Source organism: Anopheles ziemanni, chromosome 3 (genome assembly GCF_943734765.1).
Source record: "Anopheles ziemanni chromosome 3, idAnoZiCoDA_A2_x.2, whole genome shotgun sequence".
NCBI lineage: Eukaryota > Metazoa > Arthropoda > Insecta > Diptera > Culicidae > Anopheles > Anopheles ziemanni.
In genome coordinates this window covers 1598157-1617670 of record NC_080706.1, presented here as the reverse complement: position 1 = coordinate 1617670, position 19514 = coordinate 1598157, and the positions used below count along the sequence as shown (strand labels likewise).

Here is a 19514-nt window from a genome sequence, read left to right as displayed (position 1 = left end):
GTGGCTGATTACTGATTTATGTAGTAGGCATTCCCCGATAATTTTGAATAAACGCATTGATATATACATTTACAATATTACACCCTTATCTTCGTAGAATTATTTTTCCTCATGCAACTAATTATTATTCGAAAGATGAAACATGATGGTGTTTGTATAATTTTCTCATTCAGCAACCATTTGTCATTGTCCAATGTTGCCGTTCGTAAAGTACATACTTTCGATTTCTATGTGGAGAAAGATGTTATTGAATTTGGGTTGAATCGTTTGACTGTTATCTGTTGAACATTGGTGTAAGGTTCGAGAATCGTTAAGAACCTACCGAGTGCTTTTTGCCATCATAAATGGATAACGGTAGAAACCTGGATGAGCCACATAAATTTATTCCTTACGCATAGTGTATCAATTTTTCTTTCTTTCGGGAGCCCATTTATCAGCCTAAAGATGAAAAAAAGAAAATCATCGAGCAAGGGGCAGGATGTCACTTTACTGCCGGCATTCATAAAACATATCTATTTCTCCCCGATGTCATTTTTAGTCAACGTCCCACTTCGACAATGCCGTACGTGGAAAGTGTGCCTGTTGTCAGTCATCGTTTTCGGAGGGTGGATGCCAGGAATTGAACATTTCTCTCAATCATCAATCCATCCTGCTGTAAAGTGTACACATCCGCATGGGTTTTCCGCTTAGGATGGAATATTCCGCTCCTATAGAAAGGAAATGTGAAAAGATCGGAATTCTTATGCTTGTGCACGGGGGGTTCTGTTGTTCGTCGTTCGTCAACCAAACGACAGTTATGACTTAATAATGTGACCAAATTTCGATTGAACAGGTAAAGTATGTACTCCAAGGTACCGATTTCTTATGATAAAATATTCAAACCATGAATTATGGCTTACAGTAGTGCCTTTGCATGTTGGCACAGTAAACCGAAATTTAGAAAAATCGTAAATATACAAAAATATGAGGTTTTGGAGTTATGGCTGTTATAGATCACATATTTTCGCGAGTTTGGTAGACACGAAATGCATTATCTCGCAATAACGTTATATTTCAATAATTTAAATTTTAAAATGTTCAAATGTAAAGAAGCATCCATGTAGCGTAAAAAGTACACAATTAACCTTTGAAACCAGAATGACGTACTACCATAAAAAGTGGTTGCACATTACCGGCCTCTTAGTATGCAAGCCCTCCGCCCTGTAGTGCACTCATCGATCGATCATGTACATCTTTTATATTCCGGTTGCATTTCCACCTTATTGCATACACACTCCTGCTCTTTTCTTCGGGCTGTTTTGCGCTGGGTGTAGGTTATGCAGTTTGCATTAAGTACTTCGCACAACTCGTGTAAGTTGCACAATTTAGTGCTTTTGGAGAAAATAGCACCAACACCAACGATCGCCACCGATGACGTCAATAATGTGCGATGCAGTTTGCAGGCAGTGCACCGATCGACTTCATTCACCGCATTCACTGCGTTCAGTCAACGGTTGACTGCCGGTGGAATAGCTTTATATCGGAGTCTCGAAGGCGGGCTGAAGTAGCACTCGATCGGCTTGAGACTTGGTTCGCACGTTTCGCCTGCTTTGATAGTGATCTTGTTTTGTGGGTGATTTCTTTTCTGCGACTGATTTGTTTCCTCTGAAGCACCATGCGCTCCTTTGTGACAACCATCGTGGCGCCATTGCTGTTCATGTCCCTGGCAAAAACAGGTTAGCAACACTCTTCTTCAGCTGGTGGCCCTGTTCGGTCAATGGTCGGCTGTGCGGCGATGGTGAAGTTAATCGGTGCATGTTGTTTACTTGTCTTCTCTCGTCTCTTTCAAGGACTCGCGCTCGATTGTGACTTTTGTTACGGGGAAGAGGATTGCTCGCTCGGAAGGGACGTACCGGTGGTGAGGTGCGACGAAGAGTCCGTTCAATTGACCAACAGTAGCCTGGCCAGCTTCATCCGCCCGTTGCGTACCGCGCTCCCCACGACCCGCCACACCTACGAGTGCGTCCACGTGCGTGCCACCTCCGTGAGTGGCCACGTGTTTCTGTTTGTTCGTGGGTGCGTGCACCGGCTGGAAGGAGCGGGACGCTTTTGTTCCCTGTCACACGCCGCCTTCCAAGGATCGCTCGAGTGTGTAGCCTGCGATGGCGAGGACCGCTGCAATAACATTCCCTTGCTAGAGGCCGGCAGCGGAGCGTCTGATGTCGAAACAGGCAGGTCACTGATCTCGTTAATGTTTGCCTCGTTAGTGGTGGTTTCTGTAGCCCGCAACGTCGCCGCATCGTACAGCTGATGGATCAATAAAAGAAGTACAAATTACCACCCCATTACAATTACAGAAGTTCGTGTCTTGTCTTGCGCGATCGCACAATCTCCCGTCACCATTCGAGGCTCCAACTCGTCCGCCGGCATGTGTGTGTGTATTTATGTGTGAAAGTGTTTTGATCTGTGCATATTGTCGCTCAAATGGAGCCACCCCAGAGGCTCGAAGGGTTTAAAATTAGTTACGCTTGTGACACCAAAGGGTCAAGCGTGATTTCGTAATACGGCCACCACTCTGCAAATTACCACCGCCTCATATCGAGCTCAATTATGTTTCGTACACTTGAACTTTGTCGATTAGTGGCGTTTTGCGTAAGACCACGTGTAAGATTAACTTTGTGCGACCCGTAAGCAGGTTTGCGCCAAAGTACTCGCGGTTGGTCGTGCTGTCGGTCTTGGGCATTATTCACAAGATGCTATGACGTACGCATAGCTCGATGGGGCCCTGGTCGAGGCACCGAGACTGGCTCAATCAATAAACATATAATTAAATTCAATCAAAACAATGCGGCATAAAACAACCCTCCCAAGGAGGAGGAGGAGGAGGATGAGGAGGCGAAGGTTTAGAGTCAACCGGTTCTTGAGAAGGTGGTCCCAACGGGGGACGCAGGAATGTGAACGTTAATGCGACTCAAGGACATGAAATATTCCAGCTTATTTCGGAAGCTGATGTTGATAATGATGGCGTTGAGCGGAGGGTGAATGCCCCCCGACAACCTCGGTGCGCGGGAAGAACCCTTGAACGAAGGGTTGGGCTATAGTTCCTGTAGGCAACTTCGAAAGGGGTTTACGTGACACGATAGATTGACGGTCGGTGTGCTTGAGTTTGCGTTTGGTTTTTGGGAGTTTGTTTGTATTTATTAAACAAATATCGCATTCATAAATCAAATCTCGCACATCCAGGCGTCGTCCTTTTTCTCCCGAATCACCAACGCGAATCTTTACGGCGCTCTAGCCCCTCTCCATGTACATCCCCCTTTCCCCATCAAACACTCTGTACCTTGGACACTTTCGCTCGATGGCTGATTCGGTTGTTAGACAGCACCGCCTTATTGTGAAACTCTCACCTAACGACCCCTTCAGTTTTCGCGTTCCTGCACGACGGAAGGTTTCTTAGCGTCTCATTCCTTCTCCTTGCCTAACGCCTAGACGTAGGATGTGAAATTCATCAACACTCGACGTCGGTTGGCCTGTGATAAAGAAGTAATTTAAATTTTCTATAAATTCACCCGATTCACTATGGAGACACGTACGCCACACGGCCGAAGACAAGTAGTGTGTCGTCCAATCTACACCATCACACGTCATCTGCATAACAGGCACCTGTTTTGATTGTTGGACTAGTAAATTCGAATACTCTATAGAAATCGAGGGCAAATATAACTAGCAATGATGATATTTCTACTTTATTGAGTTGAGTTGATTTTTCGAATCTATTTATAACTCAATATATTTGTTCCTACTTTTTTCCTAAACTTAATATTCTATCACTCGAGATAAGCATATTTTATTCCTTTTGTACCTAGCACCTATTACTCATCGATAAGTATCTCTTCATCGATACTTCAGTGAAGTTCTCCCACGTACGGGAAGTTTGTCGTAAGTCCGTGTACCTTCTGAACCTTTGAATTATGTGTTTGTCTAATGCCAGAATTTCGGCAGCTTCACCGGACGATCTAATCGGATGATGGCACTTGCGAATCCGATCAAACAAAACGCCTCACATGCTGCTTCCGTTGGGCGCTATTGGACCACGTTGGGTAGGGGGCGAGGAATCGCATCGAAAGAATCGTTACCGTTTTCTTCCTGCGAAAAGCAGTGCACGTCCCGTTCCGGACATCCTGAATTCATCCTTCGCAATTTTCAGGGACATTCATCTTCCAGAATCATCAAACGCTGCCCATACGAAGGCGATGGGAGCTTCTTCCTGGGAGCAGCCCCGGCTGATTTATGACTTTGGGGTTTCCAAGAATAACTTCATCAAGCAGGACGCCCTCGAAAGAGTCGTTTATGATTGCTTCGTTCGGTTCGTGGCTGGGAAGCCGACGGGGTGGTGAATGATCCAGACGTAAACTATTGCGAGCACATGAAGACGCCGGTAGCTACCAATGTGTACGGCGTTGAAGGATCTACCGAATCTCCAGACGTTGGCTCAAGTCAAGGCCCTCGCTCGTCGAGCTGTGTTGATTCGTAATAATAATAAGTAATTATTTATGCCTCAATAGAAAATCACGGATCGTGCGAATCATACCTTTTGCCTAGGGGTTGAGTGAAGGATGTCGAGGATGTGAATCTCGAGATTGGGAAAACGCTTTCAATCCTTCCGAAAGGTAGGAAGGTTCTGTTGTTGTTGCTGTTGTTGTTGTTAGAATGCCATCGGGAAATTGGAACAACAAAGGTACCTTCCTTCCAATCTGGCTTTTCACTAACATCGTCTTCACTCATGATAGTTTCGAATGCCAAAGACTTTATGGGCACGTGTTAGTGGGGGGATTCATGTGGTGGGAAAAATGTTTCGAACGTTGATGATAATTAATTCCGTCGTTATTTGTTTAAAATCACATGCGTTTAATTTTGACAGCCGTGGGTTCTGTCGGTTGTTGTAGGATAAACATATGAATAGTTAAAACCCAGTCGTTCAGGTGACACTTAAACCAGTGCGAAGATGAGTTGGTTTGTATTAATTGAAATTATTTTCTGAAATCATTGCACGATATTTACAAAGTATTTCAAAGAGGGGATCTTCAGCATCTCTGATGATCAATTTTTCTCGAGCCAAACATAAATAATTCCCCATTGAAATGGTTAATGGCCCTGGCAAAGCTAATGGCGGAATTAATCAAATCAATTGTATGCATTTGGTCAAAGACTTTAAAACCACGATTGCCTCGAAATTGCTTCCCACCCACAGGATGTTGGCTTGTTGGCACACTCCCCCAAGTGTTTGCCAGACGTCCAGATCGAGCAACACTCGACTTCTCCAGGCGCTGGGGTAGAATGCCGGAAACGATTTATATCTTATAAGACGTTCGAAGCGAATCCCATTCCAGAATGCGGCCGGAACTAGCCGCAGAGAGTCGAGGGCCACACACTGCTCGTCTGTCTATTGGGCCGATGTGATTTGTACCGTCTTCCCTGGGGTGGAAGGCAGAGGAGCGGGGTGTCTTGTGCGATCCTGTACGCCACTCACCTTGGAGAGCCAATGCCAAGACGAATTGGTGTAAAATTTTGAATGTATGTCTTGTGCGAAGAATAAACAACCCGGCACCTACCCGGCGGTCGGATGGATATGTGAAAAGTTGGAAGAAACGTATAAATTTCCTTCCCACCGCCCGGTTTCGGTGGAGGAAGCGATGCCTTGTGAGCGACGTTGTCCTGCCTGTCCTGTTTCCGTTGGCTTGGGAAGGTGAAACGAACTCCTTTTCGCAATCATGCATCCCGAAGAAGCACCACACACACACGCAAACACCACCAGCACGTGGCCGTGTCCCGTGCTCCACACCGATCGATGGGAACGGTAGGGTTTGGGGCGTTTCGGCGAAACGTGTCCGTGTATAGAGTGTTCCTAGGTATGTCCTGCGTCTTGCACTTTCTCTGCTGGCTACCTCAAACCTAAACCACATTATATTATTAAAGTTGTTTATGTTTCTTATAATATCAAATTAAGAGTTGGAGATTAGTTAAGATAAAGCGCATATAAATTACGATAGACTTAAATTGATTTTTGCTCCGGAAGAGCGGATGCTATTCCTCGCGCGTTTCCTGGTGGGCACCGGGTGGTAAAGCAACGACGATGACACGGTTCCCGAGGGCGCTCTTCATGCGTCCAACAGCCGGGCAGTGTGTGGCGAAGGCGGGCGGCGGAGGTCTGTTTGAGTTTAGTTTTCTTCCTCCGAAGGACCAGCGAAGGACACACGCAAGTATTAGGCGGCCGAAGGAATGGCGGAGCAAAGCCGCGGAAAGTTTTGTCTAGCGGCGTGTCTAATGTTACACCAGAGGTGAGTTATAGCGGTTACGGTGGTGGCGACTAGGTGCCAGTTCCCGCCACAACCACCGCGTGTATGTGTGTGTGTGTGTGTGTGTGGCGCAAAAGGAATGTTCGATTGGAAGGATCGAGTTTCCTTATCCTTTCTCGACTTCGGTCAGGCCGAACGCCGCTGTTTGCCTTTGTTTGGCTAATTAATTATTTTAATTATTAATATGAATTCGACGCCGGAAAGCGTGCGCTGATGAACTTCCACCGTTCCATCGTAACGCTTGCACGTCCTTGTTTGTTCCGATAAGATGGTGCTAAGCACGGAACTCTTCGGACGGGAAGGCATTAGACAGTAACCATCCACGGCACCGCTGGATCGCCGAAAATATTTCCGATTTTCATACCCTCCATGTCTGGCCTGATTGACTCCATCCTGCCATGCATAGTTAAGTGAGGAAGCAATTTGAACCTGTTCATTTTGTCACGTGGGTAGCCGTAAGGAGTGTTGGAAGGAATGAACATGGTTTATTGTAATGTGTTCGCTATATGGGATAGAAAAGATTGTCCAAGTTTATTAAATTTATTCCAGCACAGAATAGTAAATGGGGAACTGCAGGGGTTTGTTGTCTATGAAAATGTTGCCTGATAGATTCGATATCGGAAACAATTTACTTAAAAACATTTTTCATGAAATATCTATGCACATTGTCAAAGTAGTGTGTTTGGATAGCGAATGTTATTTACAGAAAAGCTTCTCAAGGACGATGGTCTGTGGGTGATTCCCATAATTGCGGTGTACATTTTTTATCATTTCAACTTTTTCATTTTAAAAATATGTTGAACGAACCATTCGCCGGACACGTTTCGAGCCAGCAACAGTAATAACACCTGAGAGGATATGGCTTTGTCAGGATTGATTCTTTGCGCTATTTTAATCATGGTAAAAATTGTTAACGGTAAGCAGAAAGATAGCATTGAAATCGGCTTTCCGATGTATCTTAACTAAGTTTATAATTATTTGGCTAGGATCGGATAACCAATGTATGCACTGTGTTGCCCAAGGCGATGAAAATGCGTGCGATACCCAAGGTGACTCGATGCAATGCAACACGGAATTAGCCGAGCGATATTTGAACATCTTTGCGCGCCTCAACGAGAACATCGACGTGGAGAAAGCTGACAAGACGCAGTTTAAGTGCTTCAAGTTCAAAATGAGTGGCCAGGAGGACTACTTCATGAAAGGGTGTACCTACAAGAGCATCCCGCTTTGTGACAAAATCTTAGAGTCAATGTCCTGTAGTACGTGCGAACCGGCTAACTGCAACATACATCACTATTCGGATGACTACGAAGACTACAGCGATAAAGTGGCCCCTAGGGGGGTATCGATTGCCGTGGTATCGATTTGTTTGTTGCTCGTACGCGTTGTTTATTTAAGCCGAATGCATTAGAAGCACGCTGCTCGGAATAAGAAGCAACTTTGATTATCTTTAGCTTGACATTGCGAAAGCACTGATAAGAACTGCAACGCTCAGTAGCACACCTGTGAGCACGCTGTGTCCTAGATCGTGCAGTGATTGTGACCCGCTGAGATCGTGCAGTGATTGATTACCCGCAGTAGAGTAGCAACTTAGATAGCCACTAGAATCCCACGTGGCCTCTCCGCAAATGCTTTTCGTGCCGGATGTGCATCCTTGTACTGCAAATATGTCGGCTGATCCTTCTAAAAAGAAACAAAAAGACGCATGCCTCTCTTAAGGTTTTATCTTGGTTAACATGGAAGCCTGAGCACACTTACTGGAACGTCCCAACCCCACCTTCACACAACTATACACCGTTGTGGGAATGGTATATTCAGTGAGGTTGACATAAATTTTAGCCAACCTGGCTACCGTTTCATTCACAAGAGCGGCAGTACAGGGAACACTCGGAATCGTTTGATCTGCATCACAGTCCCACACTCCAAAGCAATAGGGACAGTCGGTAGCTTGAATTAGTCAAATTAACGAAAAGAACAAATGATTATTATAAACGATCACATTTGGATATTGAAAACTGCACTAAACGAACCAGCATTGGTGAGAGCTCCAAAGAGCACTGTACCAGCAATTGTAAGGAATGTAAAACGAGCCATCTTGCTTCGATGCTATCTCGAATAGTACTGGAACAAGTGTTGCTTCAATTTTGCCATTTATTGATAGAATGATGAATCACTCGAACCACTTGAAATTTCTGATATTGCGTCACTAGTATCCGCAACTTACGGATGCAATGTGCGCACGTGCAATGTGCGACCGATAAGACATCCGGCAATTAATTGTGCAATGTGTACTAACTATAAATATTTGTTTGCTCACATATCTAAAACATAATTCACAGTAGAGCTTTGCTTTAAACATTATTTAAAAATCGCTTTTTTTACCTGAGTATATAATGTTATTTGACGAATACTTAAAATAAATTGAATTTATAAGCTTTTAGCTTAGGTCTGATTTAACTTATAACGTTTCGAAAACACGGTTCAGCTCACAGGGAAACTGAAATCTCTAACAGAAATGCACAAAAGTGCACTTGGTCACGTCACAATGAACCTGAACTGCCAAACGGGAAATGAATCGGAAAATAGGAAACAGATGCTACCAATTTCGTCTGACAAATCAAATTTTCTGGCACGGTACGATACGCGTGGATTGTAAATTGCAAACCTCCCAACGGATGCTATCCATGGCCGGTTTAAATTGGTAAACGAACCGTTCGTTGACCAACGAATCGGTTTTCAATCCCTGGCTTCGTCCGTCGCCCTGCAAGTCAATCTTTCGTGTTTTAGTTTTTCCCTTCTCTTCACATAGAGCATGTCCATCGTTTCACAGTGAAGTGCCGGGATGCACCGCCAGTGCCGCCGCGGTGCATGGTTATGGGTGTATCAATAATAACTGCGGTTTGATCAAGAGCGTTTCCCGACCCTTTTTCCAACGCGTGCACAGGCACTCGAGAGGAGACTTTTCAGGATTGGCGGAAGCCAGATAATGCTCGGTTCATGTGTGGCTACGTGCTGCCGGAAAATATTGGAGATGGTCCCATTCATCCACCACCGTACGCTACAGGCATTTCCTGCCCAAACCGAACCCAGAATCGTCACAGGGTGGGAAAGGTAAAAGAGCAAATAATTGCATATTTGAATCCAATCCGTTGTCGATGCGCCTGCGAGGTATGCAAAGCGTCGAGCTCTGGGGCGTGATGAAAACGTTGTCATCGTTGCTCGCTTTCCGTTGGCCATTGCTTTCCGCTGGGGAATCGGTTTGAGTGTCAATTTCCTCGTTTCAATCTGCCCATCTTCCCTCTCGCCCCCAACTCCACCTTCCTCCTTGCAGCTCGCACTTGGTCCTCACGTTGCGGTCAGTTAGGTGTCGGGATTCGCTTTTTCAATGTGCGCTCCCCGGGTGTCGAATGTTTGGTTTGCCATCGGGCATCAAATATGTAACATCCGAGAGCCCAGAGTGCTGACCGTTCGACCGATTGCACCGCCACCGGAGGGACCGATCTAGTAGGGGGTTATTGTATTCGATGGTTATATGCATATTTTACTATCTCCTGCCATTGACATCTACCTCTCCATCCGAGTGATATACTGTCCGATGGCATTGGCATCGAAAAGCGGCTGGCCACGGTGTTTTTATGCACGTTTCGACTTTTTTCACGTTGCATCCAAATCTGCACAGAGAGGGTGACGCTTGGAGTAGGTGAGAAATTTAAAATAAATAAAACAAGTTCAATCCAATCCAAGTTTGGGGTCGCCGGACGCCGTACATGTTTCGGTTATAATGATAATCCGGTGGTAGGACAAGCTTCATCCCGTGGTTCTCCCTTGTTCTCTTTTATGCGATGCTGACAAACATTGGTGTGAACCGGACAGAATTGGGTTTGATTGAATTGACGCAACATTGGCCGTGGTGGAATGAATATTTCATGGGCACGAGTTGATTATGAGCGAATGGAGTTTGATTTATGATGCATGATTTAAAATTAAATCACTTAATTGGTTTTTGCATATTCGATTCGAGTGTGTTTCGACCTCACGTCATGCAAATGCAATTGCTCGTCATCGGATGTGCATTTGAGCGATGACCGGTGGTGAGAGGGTTGACAGTGTTTTTCTTTTTGCCTTGGTTGGTACTATTTGCCAAAACGGGTCAATTTGTGGAATAAACTGGTGATAAATTGAACCCATTGTGGATGTTGAGTTGCTGCGCGTCGAACCGAAACATCCGGAAGACAAATTATCGAAAATTACCAGAAAATGAACAATTTAATTTGCTTCACAGCAGTGGAGGTGGTGGGAAATGAAAATAAATAAACAAGTGCACTGCACGTTCATAAAAGGGGCAGTTGTCCATTGGTTTTACAATCCCCATACGTCAGTCAAACTAGATCCCATCATGGATTCGTTACTTTACGTTCTCGTATTTGGCATCATTTTAATCGTAAGAAGTTAAGAGTTGTTCAAATTTAGTTTTGTGTATTTTTGAAGATTGGAAAAATGCTCTCTCCCACAGAATTCATCTGTAGCTCACCATGATGGCGATCATGGTGGCAGAGGAGGAGACGACGACTATCGTGGTGACAGAGACGGTGATTGGAACAGAGGTTCGTCCTACGGGAATGCCTATCCTGCCACCGTTTTACCAGTGTACACCGTGACGGCCTTACCTGGATTTACGACCAGTAGAAATCCTACTGTGACTATTCCACCGTTCCCTACATCATTCGATGTTAGAAATGGATAAAAAAGTAGGAACGACGTGAAGAAGTTCCCAACGAAATGATGGTTACTAAAAGAAATTTCTCAAATAAAGTGTGCTTCTTTATAAATTAAGTCATATTTCATTTTCAGAAACATCCATAAATTGTACAGTTAAATTGATTTAACTACTCCTTGGAAATTCTGTTCGGTTGAAAAGAGTGGTGAAATAAATTTAGTGAAAAGTAGGTGTGCACTGAACTCGATAATACATACGTATTTATACAATTAAGAGTTAATCTGCGGTAAAACATTTCGCTGTCATCCGTCGGTCGGTGCTATTTCAGGTGCTTTAGCGGTCCCACAAGACGAGCCTTGTGCCTGTTCTCCGACAAGTACTCCGGACCGGAAGTAAAGCGGCCACTCTCCTCGCATCGGAAGCGATGTGCCGTAACACAAAGGTCGCGCTGCTCGAAGCATTGGCTCTCGGTAAAAAAGCGCATAAATTAATTTACTTTCCACGTCGCGGCCGACACGGATTGGAGTTTTTCTCTTCCGTTTCGGAGGATCGCGCGGGTTAGGGGAAACCGGAAACGATCTGGTCTATTTCAACCGGGCCAGGAAAGGTGAACGGAGCTATCTGCTGGTTTGCACCTCGGACGAACCAGTCTCTGGGTGAATTAATTCCTATTTTAATGTTTACCCCCTAACCCTTTCGAGCCGCGCACTTCTTGATATTTTCTTACCAAAGTTTTGGCACGTTTTGGCCCCCCGGAAAAAGGCTGACTAATTTGTGGTCTTCTGAAGATGGCAGCAAAAAGCAGCAAATCGGGCGCGTACCGATTCGCGACGATCATGTCCAATGGTGTGGAAAGTTTGGTGCCTCGGAAGCAGGATCGTGGGGTCGGTCGGGTGGACCAAACCCAAAACTGAGCGCAATACATTACCATATAATTCACAATTATCATTGCGGGGAAGAGCTAATTGTGGTTTATGTGTGTAAAGTGACGTTGAGCTCGTGGCTGCAGGGAGACGCCAGGTGAGAGAGACGGGAGCGGTTTATTAAAAGACCTTCCATAAACATCGTCCGCGGGCCGCGAGGAGTAGGCTTTCGGGTGGCAAAGATGCTGCCGGTCCGAGGATTGCAATCACATTTTTATTTGTAGCATGTCCTCGCGGTTTGGTTGCGATGTTGGAGGGCCGTTGGCGGAAGCGACGCGATGAAGAGTCACGGAAGACCTCTCGGAAAAGCCATGCTTTAGCACTCCGGAACTTGGAAACTACCGGAAACGGGTTGAGCATCGCATGATATTATAGTGGATTTAGGTGAATAAATTATAGCGAAAGTGGAAAGTTAATCAGCGCGCCAGGGTAAATGCTTCACTAGGCAGGAAAGTTTTTCTGTTTTTGCCTACGGAATTTCGAAACGAGAAAAACTACCGAGAACTACAACAAGTATTCGTTAAGGGCATAGGTGAGTGCTTTTCAAGATAAGGTGTGACGTGACAATACACTGTGGTCATTGTAGCCGACTGAATGGAAAAGAAAGAAAATGTAGGAATCGGCAAAAGAGGAAAATCGTGAAAGAAAATAAATTAAATAATTAAAGATAATTAAATTAAAGTATTTTGGAATATACAATATTTTGAGCTACCCGTCCTTAATGCAAGTCAATCATGTGTGTATGTCTTAAATTATCAGTTATGTGATAAACAGTCGCCTACTTGGATTGCAAACAGTTAGTAGCAGTCATCACATCTTGAACTTCCTTCCATGAGTTCAATGTTCGACTCTTGTCCGATAGGTTCAAAACATCTGCACGACTGCGTGCCTGTTCTATGGCCATATTTAGCAAAACAGGTTACGAACAGTAGCGATAAACCCGCGAGCACTGACGACAGGCAAGAAATAGTTAATTCTCAACGTCAACCTATCATGCAAAACAAACAGTAGGTGAAGAGTAGAGAAGAACAATAAAACGGCTTTTAAACGAGCAGCAAGACGATAATAAATTCATACAGAAAACAAAGGTAACAACATAGCTACAAGAAAAACAAGTAATGTTAGCACAAGTTGCAATCCAAAGTCAGTCGGATTGTGCCACAGGTGTCGATCGGTTGTGTCTTGTGCTAAATCAGGAAGGTCAGTCGAATTTGTGTTCGTAACGAAAAGTGTAATGTTTTTAAAATTGAATGTGTAGAATGGAGAATGTCTTAATTGTTTACAACAAATACAAATAGATTGAGCTGGTTGCTAATTGATTGAGTTTGCTAACCTTGCTACTTTCAAGCATCGTGACTTTTGGATATATCGTATCAAATCAATCATAATTTTGATATGATTCCTTCCTTTCAGTTTTCACTCGGTTCCATTAGTCAAATGTTTCCAACCGACTGATTTCTCATTCAGATCGAAAAAGACCAACATCATAAACCCACTTAAGGATATTATTTATGATTTGTGAATAAATCGTTTCGCATCTTTCAGAACGGTGGGCTTTTCCTGAGAGGAAACCATCCATTCTTTGTGCCATCTAAAGGAGCGTGAAAAGACGGAACGGCAATACATGGCAAGGCAGCTATCAGGCAAGCAATTCCGATTTTTCGAGGGCAGGAATCTGTGCTAGGTCAAACAGTGGTCAGAATTGGACAGGGAATCCGATCCGATTCTCGGCGGCGTACGATAAAAAAACCGTAATATCTCAGAACAGCGAGCCCGAGGGTGCATTTACAATGAGGTCATCGTGTAAAATCTGAATAGAAGATTAGGTACGGTCGTGTAACATCTTCGCCACAGTTTCGAGAGGATCCTTCGGCTCGGAGAAGAAGGTGGGGTTGGTTGGTTCGGTAAAAGGTAGGCAGGACACATGAGTTTGTCGACGGATGCGGATGGAAAACCGTCCGCCCAAAGATGAGTGTGAATCGAGAAGGGAACGAAAAGTCAAAAAGGGCAACATTATTTATGATTGAAAAGAGATGGACAGTGGGACGACGGTTGGAAGGAAAAAAAAAGTTCCTGTGAGAGAAAAGATCAAATCAATTCAATTTGTTTCCTGTAAGCTAAAGATTGTTGATTTCGTGTAGGACTTGAGGGCCACCCCCACCTCCCCCCGAAACGGCTGAAAGGAGGTTCGTTTGGGATGGTTGAGATTTGTTTGCCTTCTCCGTTTCCCCACCAGGCGCCGCGGCGAAGGACTAATGATAATCAGGATACGACCGGTGGGATGGCCGACCAACGATGTCGACCGAGGGAATACAAAATTTAACGAGGGGAAATTGATATTTGTCTAGCTCATAAATTGCTGGCATTTTTTTATCCGGAGGAATAAATTTTATAGCTTATTACGTCCAATTTGTAGCATCGGAAACTGAAATGAGGCATGGTTTGTTTCGGTTTTGGGCTTTCAGATGAATCAAGTCGTTCGAATAAGCTGGGCATCTTCGGTGTGGCTGTTGCTGGCGTCTTTTGTAGCGAGCTGCTCTGCAGCTTCAAAGTGTCCGCTGGAAGAAGGTAAGACACCTGGTGTAGTTCGTCGAGTAATTTTGGACTTGGACGCCGGAGGAGACGACGCTTGGGCATTGACGATGCTGCTGATGAACGAAGAGAAGTACAACATCTGCGTCCAGGCCGTAACCTGCACGCATGGGAATGCACAGGTGCAGGACGTTGAAGTAAATGTGCTGCGAATTCTGGAGGCCCTCGGCCGCACCGATGTGCCAGTGTATGTTGGTGCTAAGGAACCACTTATAACGCCACCTCCCGATCGGAAAGATTCCCATTACTTCTGGGGTGAAAATGGTTTCGGGGACGTCGATTTTGGAATGAAGCCTGTGAAACGGATCCAAACACCAGAGCATGCGGTCCATAAGATGAAGGATTTGTTCCTGCGGGTAAGAACGAACACTCAGCGTCGAAGTTTGTAAGCTTGTATACTTTCTTTTCGTTTTAGTATCCCAATCAAATTTCCCTTCTAGCTGTTGGACCCTTGACGAACGTGGCCTTACTTTATAAGATGTACCCCGAGGTGAAGGACAAGATAGCCAGCTTGTACATACTGGGCGGAAACCGGCATGGTGTTGGCAATACAGCCTTTGCCGCGGAATTCAACTTCTTCACCGATCCGGAAGCCGCTCACATCGTTCTCAACAACTCCCCAATGACCGTACAGGTGTTTCCCTGGGAAACAGTTGTCTCACTGATGTCGCAGTTTTCTACCCGATGGCGCTTTGAGACGTTTATGAAAACATCCAACCCCGCCATCCGGGTTCTCAATAAGGTCGAATGGGAAGTATACGCCCAGGAAGACGGATGGACCCCGTGCGATATGTACGTTGCGGCCGTTTTCCTGAATCGCAGCATATTGGAGTCGGTTGTAAAATATCGGGCCACGGTCGAGTTGAATGGACGTGTTACTCGTGGAATGATGGCCATTCTACATCACGTCACCGATTCCGAACAACACAATGTGGCTGTTATAGACAAAGTGGACGAAGAAGAAATTCGTCAAATGTTGCTGTCTCTGGATAGTGAGATTAACAAATCTACCTAATTATCTACCTAAGATATTCACTCACAGAGTTGTCCCAACCGTTTACCAATATGTAAACTGTTCTATTTTATATCTCTTGCAATATATTCCGCAAAACGTGTTCTTTTTCTCAACATCAAGGACCTGAAGTGGAAATATGGTCACGTATTTAGTCTCAAAAAGAAAAAGCATTTTGAAAGGCCACGACGTAAGTCAAAGGATAGGAAAAGGGTGGCCTTAAAAAGGATCTTACTATCGCGGTACGCCTCTGTGTTCTGGTTTTGTTTGTTTTTAATATGCTTATCTAAATATGAAACTGTCAGATGAATGTTGCGAAATTACAATATTCGAAAAAGGAACATCGTGCTCACGTATTGCGCACGTTGCAGGCGAAGATAAACGAATAAAAAGCAACAGACAGGACAAATGAATTTCGTTCTCGCCAACGTCGTGCGAAAAAAGATGCGCGCAAACGGACGTAATCAACGGCAGCGTGCAAAATGCAAAAGCCATCACGCATCTGCGATTTCAAAATGTGCGCCATGTTCCGTATGTGTCGCAGGAAACGGAACACGGGTGCGGGTGGGAAAAGCAAGACGACAAAGACAAAAAAAACGGGGTAGATTGAAATGTTAAAAGGATAAATATAGAAAAGTAGCAACGCAACCGCGGAACACATGATAAGGAGAACAAAGCAGACAGGGAAAGCTGGAAAAGGTGTGTGTAGTAAGTGAAAAAGGGCTGAATAGATTTGAGAAATGGCTCCACAAGGATCCGCGCGGCTCGAAGGTGGATCGGTTAGGAGAAACCGGCGGAAAATCTGGGTAGGAATTAAATAAAAATATAAATTAAAAGCAAGGTGGCCTCCCACTGGAAGCCGGTACTATCAAGGGAGAAGAAAGTTAAAAAACAAGCATAATTACATAAAACATTATTATTACGATACACACCCAGGTCTCGGGCCCAGTGCAATGGAATGCCTGCGTTGGCACCGTGAGTTGGGGCCCTTTGCTTTTGAGGGAAAGCGAACCGGAAGATGGTTTCGTTGACAATTCACAACAACCACAACAGCAAAAACAAATAACAACAACAACAAAAAACATCCAACGGCAACATTTACTTTGGCACCGGATAAAGCATGAAGGTTAGTGAAAAAGAGTATAACACTCCCTTGGGCATTCCTCTTCGGGCCTCAAAACGCATCGTCGGAAACCCGGAGCAGGGGCGCGCACGTTTATCTGTTTTGCATGTACAAAGAGATTGTAATTTTTAAAATTCTTTAAATGTCCACTGAGCATCGCAAACGCAAATAGTAATAATAATAATAATAAGGGGCACGTAATATGGATGTGATCCTCGGCGAGCAGGGAGAGCATTAAACGCTACGGCGAGTTCCGTGTCGAGCAGTTTGGAGAAATAATGAAATTAAAATTCGCGTGGTCCGTCCAAAAGGATTCGCGAAGACCATATGGGTTGTAACGGCGGGGAAGGATGAGGAGTGGGAGGGATTGGAGCGTGGGGGGTTGAGTAGGTGAAATTCTTCCAACCGTTACAATTATTTAAAATTGCATATGAGCAAAATATATTACTATTGTTATAGCTAGATAACATGTGGCCAGGGCAGAAGGAGGCGACGTGTACGCAGCTTCCTTACATCGTCGAGCTTAGCTTTGTATACCCATCAAGTGGTCCGAGCATTGGGAGAAACGTGACCGGCGTTGGGACCCGATCTTCTTATTTTATTTCAAAAGAGATCCTCTTTTTTCTAACAACTCCCTGGACTTTTTCGTGCCAAAATTATGGCGCAGGAGTTATGGTAAACAAGATAGAGGAAGGACGGTGTGAGTAAGGTGGTCAAAACGCATGCAGAGTTAGGAGGGTGGAAATAATTTAAAATTCTTGTGGCTAGCGTCAGTTCCCCTCCGAGGACCATCTATTAAGAAGCGGGGTTAGAGTCCTTCTGCTGGTCGCGTTAAAAAGAGGGAGTGAGAAAAGCAGCTTGAGCTACGGGTCTTATCAGGTTTGCTGATGGCGAGTCTCCCCAAAGGAAGTGATCTGTAGGGTGAGTCGCAACTCGTGTGATGTCCCAGCAGCGGCTAAAGGTGACGTCCTTTTTTTTAACTTTCCCACTGTGAAGTCCCATTCCAGGCAGTACGCCGAGATGCGTCAAAAGTGCGAGCTGTTGTAAATTATGTTAGCACAATGTGGAGTATGAACGGTGCACCAAAGGCCCACAGGACCGACTTGGGAGTCTCCTTTCCAAGGGGTTTCACTGCTAGACAAGATAGCCGAGGCGTCACGGGCCGAATAAGTTTGTCACATAGAGCTCTTCAGTAGCTCAAAAGTAAGATATGGTTGGAGCGGGGAAGATACACACATGCACACGAGGGAAACGTGAAAGTTGAAATGTAATTAATTTCTAAAAACATAAACATAAAAGACAACATCGTTTCGGAGTGCGGCCTGCTTACACACAATGGACTTAATTGTGTCCACTTGTGGATGGAAAGGGTTTGTTGAAATTAGCAGGGAAGTCAAAGTATTTAGCATTCTAAGCAAAGACGGAGAGTTAAATGTGTTAATTCGCAGGCACTTGCAAGTGCCAAGTGACAGACAAATGTTATAGCAACAACAAAGTAACAAATGTAAAGGTTTATGGTTAAATATGATGTAAATAAAACAATCCCATAAATACCAATAATGATAATGGTACAAACTGAGAAGGGATTGAAGAGAAGCAAAGGCTTCGAAAAATGGGTAAAATGCTATCTTCTGGAATTCTATAAGAGGTAACGTCATGCCTCATGAAAGCTGGATGTTTCCTGCTCCTTTCAACCAAACAAGATGAACATGTTTCAATGTGGCGATGAAGGTGAAGCAAAACGCTTGGCTTCGAGTCGATGTTTTATATGATTTTATTTCTTTTTAGTATCAAATTTTCGCGAAGAACGTGGCGGAAGTTTGCGAAATATGTTTAAACTCCGCTTTTTTCTATAAACGGAAGAGATTATTTAAAAAAGAACTCAACCGTAACCTCTGGTTTGGGTGATAGTAGAGAAATGAACTTGAGGAACTCTACTTTCAAGAAAAGGAGGTAATTGATATTGCGGGATAAATATTGAATACATTATTTATCTATTATGTATGGTAATTTAGCATGCATAATTTATCTGTAGAAAATTTTTCAATTTCACCAGCCCAACGAGGCGCCACGAGTTCGTCCCTTTCCGGAGGACACCCTTCCTTGTTCGGCTCCATACGGTATCTTGTGAACGTTGATCGACGCTCTCTAATGCTCGTAAGTGATTCTTCCTCAGCCAAATGAACAGTCTATTTATGGAAAAGAAATCCCTTTTCAACTCCTCCCGTCCTTCGACTCCATCGTGCATATCGCGGATTTTTCCGAGCTGCCAATTTCTCTTCTTTTTTCAAACCACTGGATGAAAGATGAAGGCTTTCAAGCGGGGAAAACCAAGTAATATGAAATGAAATCAAACGATATGAAACGGGACGAAACGGAAGAAGAAATTATTGCTTAATAGAAAGAAAATGATTAAGACGATATTGACGACGACGACGAAGGCGAGGCGTCTGCTTTCTCGTGGCGTTCTCCCGCGTTCTTCACGATGGCGAGGCAATGGTTGAATGATTTCGAAGATTTGCGATGGTTTGTGAAATTTAATGGCGTCAACGAGGGTGAAACCGCGACCCGGGCCTTAGTCATCTGGTGCGGGTTTGAGTGTTTTTTTTCCACGTCTTCCGTTTTGTGCAGCGCTTGTTTCGGTTTTATGCATAAATTGCACATTAATTTTATGACTTCACCATCAATATGGTGGAAATTAAGTGAAAGAAAAGAAATATTTCAAAGATAACGACTTTTTGATGAATGATTGCGAACGGCGTGGAAAGCGTTCGGGTCGGAAGTGTGCGTCCCGGAACGGAACGATAAGAAT

General features: G+C 44.4%; 2 protein-coding genes across 2 annotated transcripts; both read left to right on the top strand.

The window, feature by feature from the left end:
- The first annotated feature begins 1603 nt into the window (after positions 1-1603).
- LOC131289053 (uncharacterized) lies at positions 1604-9699 on the top strand. The gene is made up of 4 exons (XM_058318253.1): positions 1604-1715; positions 1830-2210; positions 7322-7692; positions 9667-9699. The coding sequence occupies exons 1-4, from the start codon at positions 1655-1657 to the stop codon at positions 9697-9699; spliced, it is 846 nt and encodes a 281-aa protein (XP_058174236.1). The 5' UTR covers positions 1604-1654.
- Positions 9700-10870: 1171 nt separating this feature from the next.
- On the top strand, positions 10871-15582 carry LOC131289043 (pyrimidine-specific ribonucleoside hydrolase RihA-like). Its single transcript, XM_058318239.1, has 3 exons — positions 10871-10939; positions 14441-14923; positions 14983-15582. Exons 1-3 carry the CDS (start codon positions 10871-10873, stop codon positions 15580-15582), a joined length of 1152 nt encoding a protein of 383 aa, XP_058174222.1.
- The last annotated feature ends 3932 nt before the right edge of the window (positions 15583-19514 follow it).